Source organism: Theropithecus gelada, chromosome 1, assembly GCF_003255815.1.
Source record: "Theropithecus gelada isolate Dixy chromosome 1, Tgel_1.0, whole genome shotgun sequence".
Lineage (NCBI taxonomy): Eukaryota > Metazoa > Chordata > Mammalia > Primates > Cercopithecidae > Theropithecus > Theropithecus gelada.
Window position 1 is genome coordinate 46930615 of NC_037668.1, and position 14744 is coordinate 46945358.

Genomic DNA, 14744 nt, shown 5'->3' on the forward strand with positions numbered 1-14744 from the left:
TCTGGTATCCTGGATGACAGCTCCAACTGCTGTCCCTTTGGTGGTCTGCGATTCCTGTCACCCAAGAAAAGCCTGGCCCCACTGCCCCTGCACATGCAAGGGAAGGAAGGGCCTCCTGCCTCTCCTGCGGGGCTACTGAGCCCTTGTGCTCCCCTCTCCTCCTTCCTCCTGAGGTGCTGGGAACAGAACGGCACTGGCCTGGATCCCACTACACACTGTCACAGACCCTCGGGGTCTGGGTTATCCAGTTCAACCCCCAACTGGGCGCAGGATGCTGTCTTGTCACCCCTCTTTCAACTCCACCGAGTCAATTTACCTTCAGAGAGGAGTGTGTAGGCAAGTCAAAGGCACACAGAAATCAAACGCCACCTTACAAATACACATTTCCCAGGGAAGGGAAAGGCTTCACCAGAGCCAGCACGAAGAGTGAGGCCTCAGCTATGGCTTCCGGCTCCTGTGGTTTTCTAGCTGTGTTAACCAGCTTGAGTACTTCTCTGAGCCTCAGCTTCATCAGCTGCCAAATGGAGTAACTCCCACTTGTCCTACAGTCACTGTAAGGATTCAGTGATTATTCTGAAGAGTTTTAATGATAATAGGGAAATTCTCATGATAACAGGCCAACCAAGCCCCTGCAGAAGCACACACCATGTATCGTTACATATGTGAACGATGAAATGGGAAGGGAGGACAAGGGAAGCAGAAGTTCAAGATGAAACTGGGCTCCTCCCCAAGGCTGGCCCTGAACGGCAAAGTAAGGTAACACATCTGAATCACTTTATTAAGGGAGTAACAACATGAACGCTTAAGTCTCATAAAAAAATCAGAATCCCCCTCCTCCATATCTGAACATGTAGCCCAGTAAAAAGCCAGAGTACAGCCTCCTCAAAGAACAGAAGGGGTGAGGCCAGGCAACTTCCTCAGGCTTAGGCGATGGCATGCATGGCAGGTTAGCTCCCTAAGCTGGGGGAAAATCTAGCAAACACTTTCAAGGGGGAACATTCCACTTCCACCTTCAAACTTGACTGAAAAGGCAGGCTGTATTCCTGGAGTATCCTGAGATGGCTCCTGAGAAGCTTACAAAGCTATAAAAGGGGCCAATTTTGCCCAAATCTCTTTCAAATCGACTTGCAATTTAAAAGAGGCTGTGGGTGTGCACTTACTGGTTGACAGCTATGTGTGCACATCAAGGGGCACCCGTCTCAGGGCCTTAGACAGGTGAGTTCGCCCCCGCCTCAGAGACCCTGCCACAACCAGCCCCGCTGCCTGGCTGGCTTCCTTGATGTTAGACCTCAGTCAAGTGTCTCCTCAAGAGGCTTCATGGGCCGCTCTACATAACAAGTCAGCTGCTCCCTGTTATCACCAGCAGCACTGACTTGTTCACTTGTCCACTGTTTGTTTTTCCACAATGGAGCGTGGTGAGGGGCCTCATCTACCACGTACGAGGTGCATCCCTGGTACTCAGCGAGCACCAGGCTCATGGGAGGCACTCAAACATCTGCTAAGTAAATAAATTGATGTTGGACTCTGGAGCTGGATCAGGATGGTTTGATATCCCAGTTCCATCACTTACTGGCTCCGTGAACCTGGGTCAGTTATATCACCTTTCTGATCTGTCAACTCGTTTGTAAGAGGGGATAGCCCTCTCTCATGGGTTCTTGTGAAGACCGAATGACAGAACACCTAGAGGCCCACTGGCATGGCCACTGGTAACTGTTATCCCCATCGTTATTTTATTACCAGTATTATCACTTTAATATCAAACTGATTCTACCTGGCATTCTTGTTTAATAGCTGGATTGGCTTCTTACCAAATGGGCAGGTAGAAGACAGTAAAAAACAATGACAAGTAAACTACCACAGAGCAATGAGTCAGCTTTTCAGTATCACTGGGGAAGGAGCTATTCTACAATAGGACAAAGTTCTAGATATAATAACCTTTAAAGACTGAAGCCTATTTTAACTGTGAAAATCAACAATTTGTGGGAATTTCAGACAAATATGGGTTCAAATCCCAGCTTTTCATCTCCATGTCGTGTGGTCTTGTGTGAGTCATTTAACCTCTTGGAACCTTGGTCTCATTTGTAAAAAGAGGAACAAAACCATCTTCCCCAGAGGTTCTTGTTAAGGAGTAAAGGTAATGTATATAAAATATTCGTACATAATAGATACTGAAGATAAGGTTGTGTTACATACTGATGCATTTCAAGGACACTGAAATGTTTAAGGCCATTTATTCCTGTCTTCTGTAGATCTGTGCTTGTGTATTTCATTCTACTAAGTGCTATGGGTTTTCTGTTTGTGTGTCAGATATTGAGAAGTATCACTTTTCCTCGAAAATCAGCTTCTAAAAGAAACTTTTTAATTTTTTTGAGGCAGGATCTCACTCTGTCGCCCAGGCTGAAGTGCAGTGGTGCCCTTACAGCTACTACTGCAGCCTCAAACTCCTGGGCTCATGTGGTCCTCGCACTTCAGCCTACCAAGCAGCTCAGACTACAGTTGCATGCCACCATAGCCAGTGAATTTTTGTATTTTTTTTTCGTAGAGATGGGGTTTCACCATGTTGCCCAGGCTGGTCTCAAACTCCTGGGCGCAAGCCATGTGCCCACCTTGGCCTCCCAAAGTGCTGGGATTACAGGTGTGAGCCACTGTACCTGCCAGAAATTCTTTATGTGATACAGCAAGCTGCCATGAACTATACAGCCACTCCGAATACTTGCAAAGTGAAGACATGAACCCCTCACACTAAGTAGGGCAGCACTACCTTTCTGACACTGTTCGGATGATTCCTTTTCTTATGTCCATTTTCTTGCTTACATCCTAGGCCAGGGGTGGGCGAACTACAGACTGGAGGCCAAGCCCCACCCATCTCAAAGCTCAAGAGGTGAATTTTACATCTTAAAGGTTAAAGAGAAAACAAACCAAGAAGCAGCAACAGAGACCTTATGTGGCCTGCAAAGTCTAAAACGTTTAATATCTGGTTCTTCACAGAAAAAAGTCTGCCAACTTGAATTAGTATTGCCTATTTTACAGTTTAGATGTATTTTCAGTATAGAACTTAATTATAAAAGAGATTCTGTTGATTATGGCTAACTTTCTCTGGAGTCCTTCCTTGTAAGCCTGAACAATTAAGTGACATGTTGGTGTTGCGGTGCTGAGAGGCAGGATTAGACAGAGCAGGAAGAAATCTCAACAGATCTAGCAAAACGCTTTTTAAGGCAGGTGCCGAGGCCGCGAACAACTCAGGATTCAGGAAGATGTTTGGTGCTCTGCTCCCACCCTGTAAGGACTGCGCTCGTCCTGGCCTGGGAACAGCTGGAAGTGGAGGCCTCTGAGCTCCAGGTCAGAACTGAGCCTGTGGTACGGCAAAAAATCCATAAGCGCCTTTGGAGATAAACAGGCCTGACTTTAATTCCTGGCTCTACCCCTTACTGTGGACAAACACTTTAATCTGTGTCTTAATTTCTTCATCTGAGAAACGAGGACTAAACTAGCTATGTTTGTGAGGACTTGAGATGCTATGTAGAAATACCTGGCACTGTCTCTTACACACAGTAGGCGCTGTACTGTGGTACCTGCTGTTATGATGAATCATGATGCAGGGGAACAACACATAGTGAAGTATGGTAGCATTCTATGACCGAGTCATCTCATAACTAACCCAATCACCAAATGAGTGCCCTGCATCCTGCTATGGAGGGCTCCCAATTTTAGTTAGGTGAGCCAGTTAACAGACTCAAGGGAGAATGCCTGGCCAGGTAACAGATTCAAGATAGAACACTGCCACTTAGGATTTACCTCTCAAAAATCACAAGAGCTAAAGTACAACAGGAGAAAGTGACTCACAGGTCTCGATACTGGTCAAAGGCATTGTTGGCTTCCACCTCCAGCTTTCTCAGCCGAGCCGACGGCATGGCCCCATCCTCCAAGGGAGGGTCATACTTGTTACTCCATGGTGACCTGGAGGGAAGGAAGGAAAAGTACATTCCATGAATCATTCCATGAAGACATGGCCAGTGAGCAGGGAGCCTGAGCTCTGGCTATCTGAAATCTCAGAGGCAAAGCTGCTAGCTCCAACAAAGGTTTTTCTGGGTCCTGGCAACAAACAGGGCTTTCTGGAGGTTTGGACAAGGGCTCTGATGCAGGCAGACTGGGACACACGCCCGTGCTCCACCTCTCACTGGCTGTGAACGCTCAGCAAGTGTCCCAACTCCCTGAGCCTCACTTTCCTCCTGTGTAAAATGCGGCTGCTACTCGCTCTGCACACAGGGCTGTCATGAGAAATGAGACAAGCAGATCAAGTACCCAGACCAGAGCTTGCCAGACTGTCAGTGTTCAACAAATGCTAGTTCTTTCTTACCCGCTTTCTCAGTTTCGTGTTCACCACCTATTTATTCTTCTTCTTTTTTTTTTTTTTTTAGACAGAGCCTTGCTCTGTCGCCCAGGCTGGAGTGCAGTGCCGCAATCTTGGCTCACCACAACCTCTGCCTCCCAGGTTCAAGCGATTCTCGTGCCTCAGCCTCCTGAGTAGGTGCAAGCCACCAGGCCCGGCTAATTTTTGTATTTTTAGTAGAGATGGAGTTTGGCCGTGTTGGCCAGGCTGGTCTCAAACTCCTGGCCTCAAGTGATCTGCCTGCCTCAGCCTCCCAAAGTGCTGGGATTATAGGTGTGAGCCACTGCGCCTGGCCATGTGTTCACCACCTTACAGTTCAATAGATGCCCACTCTCCTCCCTGACTTGCTGGAGGCTCTAGATAAACTTTAAGACCTTCTTACACAGTAAGCATTAAGAAGAGAGCTGTCAGTTACAGAGGCAGGCAAGAGACACAGCTCCACAGGGAAACGCTGATTACATTAGAAGACCTGAGCGATCAGGTTCTCCATGTGAACAGAGGATAGCTTTTCCAACATCCAAGGGCTATGCACACATATAAAGACTGCTAAGTAATGAGAACCAGTCTTTTTGCAGCCCAAAAGACTTGCTGTATTTCTTGAAATGTATTTTGCCACATCAGGAAAGCATTTAATCACACAGAGAACTGGAAAGGGGGTTATAAGGGAAAGATCTACTCATTAATTCCTGCAGGTGGGGTTCAGAGGGCCGAGTGTTCAGAGAAAGTAGCAGAATTAAAAAGGTGAAAGAGGAATGAAAAGACAGAGAAGACAACAAGGAATTCAGAAAAAGTCCTTCACACTCTTGGTCTAAACGCCTCGGTGTTTCCACTGTCAGAGACCCACACTGCCTTTTCCACATCCCCTCCTGACCACAGACCTTCATTCGCATCACTGTGATGTGGAATGCATGTTAAGGAAAAAAAGAAGCATGCTCATCATCTTCCAAACCCCAGTTTTAACGAATTCTGTGCACAGACATCTTTCTTCTTGGTTAAGTGATGCTCCACCAGGCACCTCCATCAGTAGATCGTGGAGCATGGAACCACAATAAGCTGGGCAGCCTCTTCCACCAGCCACCCGCAGGCAGCTTTCTCGGAGGCTGGTTCACAGCTATGTGAGGGAAGAGTTGCTGTGCTTGGTGTCCCCAAAGAGTCTCCAGGCAGGCATTACACTCCTGATCACCTCCAAGCAGAAGGAGTCTTTGGAAATCCTTCTTTCCAAGCCGACCACTTTTTGCTGCTCATTGCAGTTTTGGCAGAGACTTTGCAAGAATGGGATGAGACACCCCTTGTGGCCCCACGACCAGCAGCCAGTTTTCATGGTCACACTGGACCACGTGCACACCATGGGAAGGAAACCGTCAACAAGCTGGGACCCCAGATGGCTGGGAAGACAGGCATGCCGCCCACAATAGATGGCTCGGTTCTCCTGGGAAGCCAAGCGCAGGCTGGCGTGTCGGTTCTTGTAGCCTGCTGCTCCTCCCTCTGAAACGGGGATGCCCAACAGAACTTCCTGAGACGTTGGAGATGTTCTCAATCTGTGCTGTCCAAAACCAGTCACGAGCCATGTGGGGCTGCATGAATACTTACAATGTGACCAGTATGACCAAGTGACTAAATTCTTAATTTTATCTAATCGAAATCAATGTGAATGTAGATAGCTCACTCTAGAACCTCAGCTATGAGGGGGCAAGAGCCTTTTCTGTCATCTTCTCTTCTGGTTGCTCAGCACCTAGAACAGTGCCTGACACTCAACTACACGCTCATTTTTTAAAAAATGTTTTTAAGAATGAATCTGGCCAGGCGCAGTGGCTCATGCCTGTAATCCCAGCACCTTGGGAGGCCGAGGCAGGAGGATCACAAGGTCAGGAGTTCAAGACCAGCCTGGCCAACATGATGAAACCCCATCTCTACTAAACATACAAAATAATAGCTGGGTGTGGTGGCATGCACCTGTAATCCCAGCTACTCAGGAGGCTGAGGCAGGAGAATCGCAGGAGAAGGCGGAGGTTGCAGTGAGCCGAGATTGCACTGCTGCACTCCAGCCTGGGCGACAGAGCAAGACTCCATCTCGGGGAAAGAAAAAAAAAAATGAATGAATTCTTCTTGTCCAATCACAGTTGTAAAAAAATAAAAATAAAAAAGAATGAATTCTTGCACCCACCCCGCAACAGAACCCACCACTCCCTCCTCCCTCCCACTCCCTCTCACACAGACGTTGATCCTCATGCCTGTCATATTCTTGCCCTTCTTCCCTCACCTTCGATTGCAAGAGGCCTTTGAGAGAAGAGAGCCTGTGCTGCCTGCCTTTGTCCCCAGTACCCGGCCCTGAGTCAGTGCCAAGCGGATGTTGCTGGTGGACCGAAGCCTCACAGCCCGGGAGAGGAAGAAAGGGGAATCTGCTGGTGTTCTGCTCCTCCAAACCAAGAGATGGAGCAGCTTTCTGCCTTTTTATGCTGAGGGGCACCTAAGCACTAAAATACAAAAACACCAAATCAACAAAGGCCTCTCATCAGATCTCAGAGACAAAGATCCAGGTGAAAAGATGCTGTCGCCATGATTTATCTATAAACAAGGCTTGGTTCTTCTGCTGGCCGGGGGAGTGGATACGAATCTGAGGGTGTGGAGCTGAACTCCCTCCTTCCCCGGGTGGCCCTTTGAGACTCTGCAGCACTCACAGGCAGGACCGTTCCCACAGTTCGATGACGGCCACTGCCTTCCTGTAGGCCAGGAAGACCCGACCCAAGCGGTGTTCACTTCAAGGCACCCTGATTAGACGCAAGAGCCCATCTCTCGGGCAGACTGGGGGCCTGCAATTTGCAAGAAGCCTGTAACTCACATTTCTACTGGCTCACAGACAATAGCATTTCAAGCTGTTAGTCCCGAAGCCAGGGTAATTGTAGCTGAGGGAAATATCATAACATTACCCAGAATATTCTTAGTGGAAGGGGCACTCAGAACACATTTAAGAGCTTAAATGGAGGCCATTTGAAAAAAGACAGATGGACAGGAATGCTTAGATTTCAAAAGTCAGGCCTTTCATTTCCCTCCGAGTAGGCTTTTTGTTTCAGCTAACAGGTTTCAAACGGTGCTGCTGGCAACGGTCACACCATAAGGATCTTATTTAAGTAAACCATCAAAAACAGTCAGGATGGAAATCTGTGGAGAGAATCAGAAGACCTTGAAGTTTCATATCGAGAAGAGGAGAAAGGAAAGACATACTTTCTGCCTCCACACCCCAGGCTCCTCTCGAAAGGCCTGAGATCCCCCAGAGCCGGTGGTGGGGCCTCAGGAATGCAGGTGGAGGATAAAGGGGTGACCTGGAAGGGCTGCAGGTACCAAGTTGCCCTCAGAGCCTGGCCTGGCCACGGACCTAGACATGATCCCGTCCTTCTACCAGCTGCTACAGAAGAGCTGCCTTACACAGTAAACTGGAGTTTTTAGGTGCAAATAATAAATATAATAATGATGTTGATTAAGTAAGACCAGTTCAAGGACCACCTTCTCCCGGAAGCGTTCCCTGAATTGCATGCCGGGTGCGAATACTCCTCCCTGCTTGCTCCCTGGTCTGTCAGACCACTCTCCACCTTCACTAGACTACTCTAAGGGCTGGTCCGGTCTACCCACCTCATCAGTGGCTCCCTGGCTGGGCAATGTGGCTCACACCTGTAATCCTAGCAATTTGGGAAGCTGAAGTGGGAGGACTGCTTGAACCTAGGAGTTCGAGGCCAGCCTGGGCAACAAGTGAGGCTCCCATCTCTACAAAAAAAAAAAAAGGAAAGAAAAGAAAGAAAAAAAGTCAAAAAATTAGCTGGGGCTGGGCGCAGTGGCTCATGCCTATAATCCCAAAATTTTGGGAAGCCAAGGCAGGAGGATCACTTGAGGTCAGGAGTTCAAGACCAGCCTGGTCAACGTGGTGAAACCCTGTCTGTACTGAAAATACAAAAACTAGCTGGGCGTGATGGCGCACACCTGTAATCCCAGCTACTTGGGAGGCTGAGGCAGGAGAATCCGCTTGAACCCAGGAGACAGAGGTTGCAGTGAGCTGAGATCGTGCCACTGCACTCCAGCCTGGGCAATAGAGTGAGACTCTGTCTCAAAAAAAAAAAAAAAAAAAAAAATTCGCTGGGCATGGTGGTACATGCCTATGGTCCTGTGCAGTGGGCCACGTTTGCACCACTGCACTCCAGCCTGGGCGACAAAGCAAGATGCTCCCAAGAAGCACAGTACCTGGATGCCGTGCCCGTGACCAGCAGTTCCAGGCACAGAACAAGCCCTTCAAGGATGAACTTGACCAGCCTCAGGGCTGTATCACCACCTATATGCTGTGACATCTGCAGCCACATCCCCAGCCGAGACCTCTCTCCTGGAACTCCACGTGGTACATCCACAGCCTACCTGGTATCTCCACGTTGATCTAATGGGCCTCTCAAGCTTCAAGTGTCCCTATGCCAGCTCCTCCCTGAGTCCTCCTCACCTCAATCAACGGTGGCTCAGTTCTGAAGCCTTGTGATCACCCTTCACACCCCACCTCCTCTCCTTCCATCCCCACCCAACTGCAGATGCCGCTGGCTCTACCTTTAAAAGTGACCTCAGGCCGGGCGCGGTGGCTCAAGCCTGTAATCCCAGCACTTTGGGAGGCCGAGACGGGCGGATCACGAGGTCAGGAGATCGAGACCATCCTGGCTAACACAGTGAAACCCCGTCTCTACTAAAAATACAAAAACTTAGCCGGGCGAGGTGGCGGGCGCCTGTAGTCTCAGCTACTCGGGAGGCTGAGGCAGGAGAATGGCGTAAACCCGGGAGGCGGAGCTTGCAGTGAGCTGAGATCCGGCCACTGCACTCCAGCCTGGGTGACAGAGCGAGACTCCGTCTCAAAAAAAAAAAAAAAAAAAAAAGTGACCTCAAATCTCACCACTTCTCACCATTTCAACTTTAGTCTGTGGTCTGAAGGAGGGCAAAATATATTCTCTACCTACTTTCCATTTGAAGCTAGGAAAGGGACATGATTATAAAACTTGTCTAGTCGTAAGTCAGTATTAAACTTTTTACATATATGACAAGGTCTGTGCCATTCAACATTTCATGTGTGTTACTTCTTTTATCCCCCAATAAACAACCCTGTGCTAACTTTTGTTACCCTCAGCCTGGGCTTCAAGACCCTGCCAGACCTGCCCTGGCCATGCCTCCTCCCTCATCTCCGCCCCCACCGCCCTCCCCTCACTGCCTTCTCCACCTCTGGCCTTCTGCCAGCTCCATCCTGGCGAGCTCATCACCCAGGGCCTCAGCACCCAGCAGGCTCTTCCCCAGACCTGGACCTTTTCATCCTCCAGTTCCCACTTGTGGGAGAGCCTTCCCTGCCTGCCTGTCCTCTCCCTCTCCCACTGTCCTCTTTATTTTCTTTAGGAAGCATTCTGTTGAGTAAACAAATACTATCATTTCCATTTTACAGATGACAAAACTAAAAGATCAGCAACAAGAAGTGATTTGTCAAAGTCCCACTGACACAGGGAGCTGTGCTGGTTTGAAGCCCACACTGGCTGACTCCTGATCATTTTTTCTGCTTTGACTTCCCAGAAGCGTTGCCCCGTCTCCAAAGAGAGCATTAGGGTGAAGCTTCAAGACAGCCCTGGTTCTGTGGCCAGCAAATAAACCTAAAGCAGGCTGTGTTCCTCTACTGTTCTCCAAGGCAGTGACTACTGCAATTCATCATGGAAACACTGGGCTAGTTTAAGAATTCTCACTCTTGAAAAGTAGAGGTATAATTCCTACATGCTCTTAAAACCCAGCTCAGACATCACGTCCTTCAGGAAGTCCTCCTGGAGTTGACCATGGCCTCTTCTGTGCTACTCTCCCACCCTGAACAGACTTTGCACTGGCTGTATGAATCACATCGTGCAGTTATCAGTTACCCAATGTGTCTCCTATGCTAGACCTGGTGATCAGACACCCAGGGCAGGGACTAATGTCAACTTAGTTATTTACAGCCTTGGGCGAGGTGACGGAAAGAGAGAAGAGAGCTGCGTATCTGACAGAGCTGCGTTCGTAGATCCCTTAACCACAGAGATCCTCCCTGCCCTCAGGATCCCCATCATAGGCACACTCTGTATGCTGCCCTTTGCAGGCCTGAACGCAATTATAACAGAACAGCTGTTTTCGGGAACAACATCCCTCTCCTATTAGATTGGAAGATCCATAAAGGCAGGGGGCCTTTTGTCCACTGCTCTATCTCCCATGCTTGTGGGTGGCACTCCTCACACATCCGCTGCATGACTGGAATAACAGATGGAAGGAGGAGAAGGATGGGGAGGACAAGAGAAGAAAGGAGAGGAGGGCAGCCAACGGGCTGCCAGCTGCCCAAGTCCAAGGTCCACGTGCTCTGCAGCAGGCACCTACGGCAGCCCGCATGTGGCTGGTGTGCCTGCTGCATACCCGGGGCATGAGCTCACCTATAGGAGTCCCCATCTCTGTTGTAGTCACACAAAAGGTAATCCTTTCCCACCACCTTGTCTCTGGCAATTTTCAGTGGCTGGTCAACAGAAGACAGGAGATCCTCACATAGACTGGGGACCTGGCAGAGAGAAAGGACAAGGTCGAAACAGAGGTTAAAATAGCACACCAAACTCAGGTGGCTAACAATACTGCAGCTATATCATGGTCAGTACCTTTAACATCTGGCCCTGGGTACTAAGCCAAAATTATGGGCCTGTTCTTTTCTTTTCCACATGTGTCTGACACCAACTGTGTCCCTCTATTAAGAAACCCGTTCTTGAATTACAGCGGAGCGTGATTTCCAATACGGTCTTCCTTCCAAAAACTGTGTGCAGCTTTAACGACCTGGTCACCAGGGTGGCCTAGTAAATTTCAGTGTGTATGTGCTTGGTATTGGTCTCTGGTGGGCAAAGTACAAGCTCAAGTCCCGAGAAGAAGGTCAACATTTCAAATACACAGGAATCTAAAGAACTCGGAGTAGAATAACTCGTCCGTGCCGGGGAACTCCCACAGGCTCCCATGCTGGGTGGAGTCTCCAATACTTTCCAGGCCCCTAGCCAAGTGTTACCAGTTGGCTTGTAGAGTCAACTCTATCTGCTGCAAAGACAGATTCACCCCGGCTCCCACAGCACGGAGCCCCAGTGGGCTCAACCCCGGCTGGCCGGCCAGGGGGCTGCCTCACCAAGAAGGATGACCCTGTGGTTGGGGGCTGGCAGGACTCAGACTCTGGGTCAATGCTGCGACTCTGACACAAGGCTCTGCAAGTAACCAGGCCACTGGCCTCCTCCTCCCAACTCAAACATCAATTTCTACCAAAATCTCCCAGACAGGGATGGCAGCACTTTCAGAAACGGATTCCTTCAGGCTTGAGTCACTTCCATGCTATATTTTCAATGTGCTGACTTATTTGTTTCATGGGCCTGGGTTTATGGGGGCCCCACCGTATCATTTACCAGGAAAGTGCCTGCCAACTGCACCAATAACCCTTCCCAATGGAAAAGTTAAATTGTATGGCAAAGACAGCAGCAGAGCAGCTCAGCAGATGGGATGACAGTGACAGTGTTTCCTGTGTTCTTCCAGAAGACCCTTGCCACCATCCAAGAGACAGGCAGGGACAGGGAGTCCCACCACCACAGGGACCACCCAGCCTCCATGGGCTCCTCCGCTGCCCCTCCAGGGTGCCTCAGAACTCAGCTTGGAAAGCAATGTCCAGCACAACTAAAGGACTGTAAACCTGCCTCGTGACTCACAGAAATTGTGGCCTTGGTGAGATGATCTGTTTCTTGTACAGGGGACAGCACCGAAAGAGACAGACATACACCACCAACCCCTGTGTACAATGTGCTGGGCTTAAAGGTGTGAGCCCCCAGGCCTGGCCTGTACCTGTGCTTGTTTTCAGAATTCTCTCCATGTGTATCTGCCCTTTCCAAACAAACATAATAAAATTGGGGGTTACTTTCAAAGTTGGTTTTGGTGATAATATCAGGCCCCTTACCATTTCCATGTGCCTGTCATGCACCACGCACTATGGTAGGCCCTTTATAGAGAGCATATTGTTGACTTGAAAGCTCACATGCATTCTGCAAAGTGGCTATGCAAAGCCCCATTTTACAGATTAGAGTTGAGGCCCGGAGTCATTAAGTTACCCAAGGGCCACACAAGAAGCAAGCAGTGAACACAGAAAACAAAACCAGGGCCAGATGAGTCCAAACTCCCTACTCCTCCCCTTCTAACTTTGGTTTACTGTCCAGCTAACGGGAAGGACAGTGCATGCCAAAGGCACCCTATGGTGGCAAAGCGCCCTCTCCTAGCCCCAGTCCTGCTCAGCTGTGGCCACAGAGCCCTTTACCTGGAAGGAAGTCCTGGCTGAGGAAGGAAGGTCTAACAGCTTCCACCCAAGCCCATCTGGGACCTGGAAGGGGCCCTGCTGTGCTGCCACAGCCAGTGAAGCCACCTTGCCTAACACATCACTCCTGTCCCTAATCTCCTCCATTTATAATACTGGGCTGTTGCCTTGGCTTATCTGTTGGGCCTCAACTTTTGCCTGGAACCCATTCTCTCTGGTTGGAGTCCTGACACCAACAGCCCAATTTTTCCTCAATTACAGTAGAGACTGAGCAAATAGGGTCTGAAGTTAGACTTTCTGACTCCATTGCGTACAAGTAGCTTTATGGCCTGGGTAAGTCATTTTACTTCTCTACTAAGATTTGGTTTCCATACTTGTAAAATGGAGATAACAAAACCAACCCATCTGGGTGCCCATCCCCATGTGATTTTGAGGAGTCACATGAGATAATGCATTCAGTGTTCAGGGCAGAGCTGGCACAGGGAAATGCACGTATGTTACTGACTGACATATTCAGTCTCTGACATATTCAGACTGACATACTCCTCTCCCTTCCTTTAGACAGTATCATCTGTCACCTGTTACTCTCAGATAACAACACTAGCCTGGATCACACCTGAATTCACTGTGCTGCTTCAGGCACGGGGTACACACGTACTTGTGAGGATCCGGTGCTTCACCCCAGTTCTGCCTGCAGCCAGCTGCTTCCCTTCTCCCGCCAGAAACACTGCTTGCAGCCAAGTCGCCGCAACATAGGAAAGCTCACAAGAAAATGGGGTTTGGTATAAAAGAGGCTTGACTCTACTCCTATCCAAGAGATTCATCTATGAATCAAAAGCATCTGAGTAATTTCTTCCTAGCACTTAACACCAGGTGGAATATTTTTTCATTGATCAGCTGTCTGTATCCCTCACTAGAATGTAAGTTTTACTGGGGCAAGGACTCAATCTTATTCACTGCGGGATTATCAGTGCCTGTAGCTGTGCCTGACACACAGTAAATGCTTAATATATTTGGGAGGAAGGAAAGAAAGGAGGGAGGAAAGGAGAGTTTTACAACATGGAGCCTTCCAAACTCCAATCAACTTTATTTTTAAATTAATAAATTGGCAGGTAATAGGAATCTTTAGCAAAAGCACTTGTCCAGAACTAAATTTGAATGGATGCTGATGACAAGCTTCACGTGTGGTTCCAACCCAGCACTCTCAGATACAAACCATGGTGTGGTAGGAAAGCACTGAACAAAGAGAACCGGAGCTGTCATGAAAGCCCTGGCATTTTTAGTAACATATGACCTCAAGGAGCCACAGCAATGGTGGAAAGAGTGAGAACTAAGAGACCTGGGTTCTAGCCTCTGCTCTGCTGTGAGCTGGCCACGGAACCTTAGGCAACGACCAAGATGGTTCATTTGTCAAACACAGTAGATGAGCTGCACGGAGACAGACCACCCTTGAAGATCTGTGACAGGACTTCTGAAAGCCAGTATGCCAGGTACTAACCAGCCCCAGAAAAACATATATTTAAACTGGAACTAAAACACTGGCACTGCTTGTCCTACAGTGAAAAGCATCTGGGACTTGATATGGTCAACTGACTTCACCCAAGCAGGCACCGTTTTTGCCTTTTGGAACAACTCGCAAGTTGGGCCATAGTTTTGGCCGTATTTCCATCAGCCCTGTTTCTTTTGATGAAAGACAATCTGCTCTGGAATAGTAACATTTTCGTTGTCATGGGAAATGAGAAGTGTGGAATAAGGCATGGTGTGCCCATAGACTTGGACCACAGCAGCCACCCAAAGGTGCATGAGTCATGACCTGGCACCACCACTGATCCCATCTCATACCCACGCCATCTCTCTGCCTCTGCCCTAACATCCTCAAACAACCACACGGTCCCATTCACCACTCCCTGAACATGCATGTGCATTCCTCCACTTAAACATCTTCCCCATTGAGGGCTGCTGGGTAAAATAGAGAAAGGCTAGTTCAATCTGAATTTTAGATATACAATGAATAAC

General features: G+C 48.8%; 1 protein-coding gene across 6 annotated transcripts in view; it reads right to left on the reverse strand.

Annotated features, from left to right (window-relative positions):
- The window catches only part of CAPZB (capping actin protein of muscle Z-line subunit beta), a 148392-nt gene that overhangs the window by 37112 nt on the left and 96536 nt on the right, over positions 1-14744 (reverse strand). For 5 of the 6 annotated variants that reach the window (XM_025361077.1, XM_025361062.1, XM_025361069.1 and 2 more), the window contains 2 exons: positions 10840-10961; positions 3844-3957 (listed from right to left, as the gene is read on the reverse strand). In XM_025361077.1, the coding sequence (XP_025216862.1) occupies positions 3844-3957; positions 10840-10961 (236 nt within the window). Of the gene's footprint in view, positions 1-1006; positions 1018-3839; positions 3958-10839; positions 10962-14744 lie in introns of those variants that run through there. The other variant, XM_025361092.1, reaches the window with a different exon arrangement.